The 3518-nt window shown below is 51.5% G+C and overlaps 1 protein-coding gene across 1 annotated transcript in view; it reads right to left on the reverse strand.

Annotated features, from left to right (window-relative positions):
* Positions 1–213: 213 nt before the first annotated feature.
* POLE (polymerase (DNA directed), epsilon, catalytic subunit) overlaps positions 214–3518 on the reverse strand; it is a gene marked incomplete at its 5' end in the record, with an annotated part of 33384 nt that continues 30079 nt past the window's right edge. Inside the window, one exon of the mRNA XM_010158239.1 lies at positions 214–301. Coding sequence (XP_010156541.1) covers positions 214–301 — 88 coding nt within the window. The remainder of the gene's footprint in view (positions 302–3518) is intronic.

The following is a 3518-nucleotide window of genomic DNA, read 5'->3' on the forward strand; positions in this document are numbered from 1 at the left end:
GAGGGGCAGAAATATATTGGTGAAGCAAGTCCTCGTAGCAGCAGGGAAAAAAACCAAAGTCACAGAACGAGAGAGAAGACATTGCCTTTTAGTCCTTAAAGCAAGACAACAAACAAAAATCTCCTGGACAATAGAATTTTATGTTCTTTTTGCTCAGTTTATTGTTGTGTTCCTTTTCCTTTCAGAATTCCTCCAAAGAAAATGAGTGTGAGTTTAGTGCAGAATCCCTTTCCGTGGGCTGTAACCAAATGGCTTTCCGTAAGTAAGGAATTCCTGGATTGTTTCATTCAAATTGGTCATTATCAAGTCAGGTGCTCTGAGGATTACACTGGTATTGGTTTTTCTTTTCAAACTGTGTTTGGTATTTTCCAGCACGTGAGATTGAGAGTTACAACCACCGTAAAGCAATAGGTCACCAATGGTTTTGGGTGAGCCTCTCATCCTGCGTAACGAATTCCCACCCACAGAGCTAGGGAATGTAGCTCTTCCAGAGCTGGACTGTGAGATGGGAGCCGACCTCCACATCTGTCTGCACTGGGCCCGCTTTGAAACCTCCCAGGTGTCACATCAGCCAGAGTCTGGACCCACCTTTCACTTTCAGGGTCTGCTGCTGAGTATGCAGAGCGTGTGGAGGGAGCGAGCTTGTGTTTTTGTTTGTGTTGCTGTTTCTTACAGGGGGACCTGTGGAATCTCACCTTGAACAACAAACAGCAGCCGCTCAGGCTGAGGGTGCAATGCAGCTGCAGCAGCAAACGGACCAAAGCGTAAACAAAGGAATCGTGGAGTCAGAAGGAAGAGGTCTCTCAAAATTGTTGAGAAGGTACTAATCAATACTGCAGCTATGAGCAGGTGCAGTCCTGGCTATATCCGAATCTTTTCTGTGCTTAAACTGAAGTCTCCTGGTAAGATTACAGAGAGATCCTCCAACAAGCCAGGGATCAGGTTAGGGAAGCCAAAGCCCTGACAGAATTGAACCTGGCCAGGGACATCAAGCCAACACAAAGGGCTTCTATAGGTGCATAGGGGATAAAAAGGTCAGGGAAAATGTGGGCCCTCTGTGGAAAGAAATGGGAGAGCTGGTTTCCTGGAGAAGGCCGAGGTGCTCAGTGAATTTTTGCCACGGTGGTGCAAGCGTGCAAGCCATCCCCCCTGAGTCACAGAAGGCAAGGGCAGGGGCTGCGAAGCCTCTATCCATCATATTCGAGAAGTCGTGGCGGGCTGGGGAAGGTCCCGCCGACTGGAAAAGGGGAAACATAACCCCCCTCTTTAAAAAGGGAAAAAGGGAGGACCTGGGCAACTCGAGGCCAGTCAGTGTCACCTCTGTGCCTGGCAAGGTCATGGAGCAGATTCTCCTGGAAACCATGCTGAGGCACATGGAGAATGAGGAGGGGATTGGTGACAGCCAGCATGGCTTCACCAAGGGCAGATCATGCCTGACGAATATGGTGGCTTCTGCGATGGGGTCACAACCTTGGTGGATAGAGGACAGGCAACTGATGTCACCTGCCTGGACTTGTGCAAAGTGTTCAACACCGTCCCCCATGACATCCTTGTCTTGAAATGGGAGAGGTGGCCAGAAATGACCTGTGATTACATTTCTGAGAGTATCTAAAGTATAACATGCTCTTTTTGTTGTTGTTGTTTCCCCAGCATGATCTTTTCGCCACTACAGCATCTTTTTGGTGGAAAGAACTGACCCTGAAGTACCTGCTGATTGTCATGGGCCGTGAACTCAGCATAGATGTCAGGTGGCATTGTGTCTTTTGTCCTTCAGCTTTTCTATTGCTTGTCTCAGGCCTTGAGTGCTTTAAATGGAATTCTACTGTGTTTACATTTTCAAATTAACCTTCTGAAGATGTTGGGTTGGGATGTCTTCCTCATCACAGCCTAGAGCTTTTGGAAAAAGAGCAGCAAGTGTCCAGATTTGGACCCTTGAGTGTTATGAATTTTATGTTTAAAGGTCATTAGATGAGATTCTAATAAAACAAGCATCAACTTGAAACTGTGCTTTTTTAAGCAGTCTTAGCCTGGCAGCAAACACTCTCTCCCCCAGGGCATAGAGGTTTCTCCTGTTGGATTCCTGAACTACTCTTCAGAGCATTAAAAAGGTGAAAATTAGTGGAAACTTTTTGGATTAGATTTTACCCCTACAGCTTGCGTAATTAGTCATGTCTTGATTAGGTAGTGGGATGAGGCTGGGAGTCAAGATTTCAGGTGTGCCTAGGGAATGCTCAGGCAGCGTTTGCCATCGCGCTCGTGCATTTACAACAATCCGTCATCCCTCAGCCGTCTCCGGAGCACGTGCCTGCCCTGCGCTCAGCTAACACATAGCACCGAGTGGTTGTTACTTTGCAGGAGCCACGTGCAGCCGGTCAGCTGCACCTTGGGGTAACGCGTCTGGCAGAACGAGGCAACACAACACGTGGTCTGCTCAGCTTCTCTCCACCCTGGCCCACTGGTTACGCACCGCTGGAGTCAATTCCTGGCCTCCTGTCAGCAGCGAAACAATGCTTTCCTCCCAAGAAGGACTGGAGTTGAGAAACTGGGTTCCATTTATCCTGTTCTCCTTAGTCCTGTCCCACAATCACTGGCAAAGGTTGAGTGCAGCAGGATTCTGTCCCTTCTACTGGGAGACCGTGGAGTGAGACGGACAGTTGTGGCGGCTGGGAAATGGATAAAGAGCTGACAGATAAAAAAAGAGAATCTATCCATGATTGCCCTCTGTAGCACTGGCTGTGCCAAGGAGGTGATGTCCCACTTTCCTGACCTTGCGGGCAGCTGCATCGTGAAGGGCCTTTACCCGGCAGAGCTGGGACTGTTCAGCCTGAGGAGAGGAGGCTCAAGGGGCATTTTATCAATGTGTGCACATACCTGAAGGGAGAGCGCAGAGGGGACAGAGCCTGGCTCGTTACACTGGTGCCCAGTGGCAGGACCAGAGGCCGTGGGTTCAGACTGGTTTCCCGCGGGGGTGCTGTGCTCATTTGGATGTCATGCGCCGGGGGGGTCATGCTCCCTGAGGGGTTGTGCCCACAAGGATGCCATGCCTGTGGCGGGGCCGTGCCCGCTGGGTTGCTGTGCAAGGCCTGCCGGGCCCTGCTGCAGGGTGGGGTGATCAGTGTTCCCATCCGCTGGCACTGCAGTCCGGGCCTGTCTGACAGCGAGTGCAACCCCTGCAGGTCCTTCCGCCACCTCCACCCAACAGGACCTTGGCTCCCCCCAGATGTGACTACAGGTGATGGCTGTGTCTCCGCTACCCTGCGTCCTCCAGCCCTGCCCCACCATCAACGCAGCACCCACTGGTCTCCTCTGAGGATGCTTCTTGGTGGGTGGTCATCACCCCAGGGTGCTCCAGCCTTGAGCCGGCCCATCCCATCCCTCCCCTGGTACCACCAAGCTGAAAAGGGCCACAGTGGCAGGATGGGATAACACTCGCTCTGCCTGAGGCTCTGCAAATCCCTGCCAGCTATGAGGGAGCTGCTGTCCCCGCGAGACGTTGCACCTATGGATAGGTGGGATGT

Source organism: Eurypyga helias, unplaced genomic scaffold (genome assembly GCF_000690775.1).
Source record: "Eurypyga helias isolate BGI_N326 unplaced genomic scaffold, ASM69077v1 scaffold3319, whole genome shotgun sequence".
NCBI lineage: Eukaryota > Metazoa > Chordata > Aves > Eurypygiformes > Eurypygidae > Eurypyga > Eurypyga helias.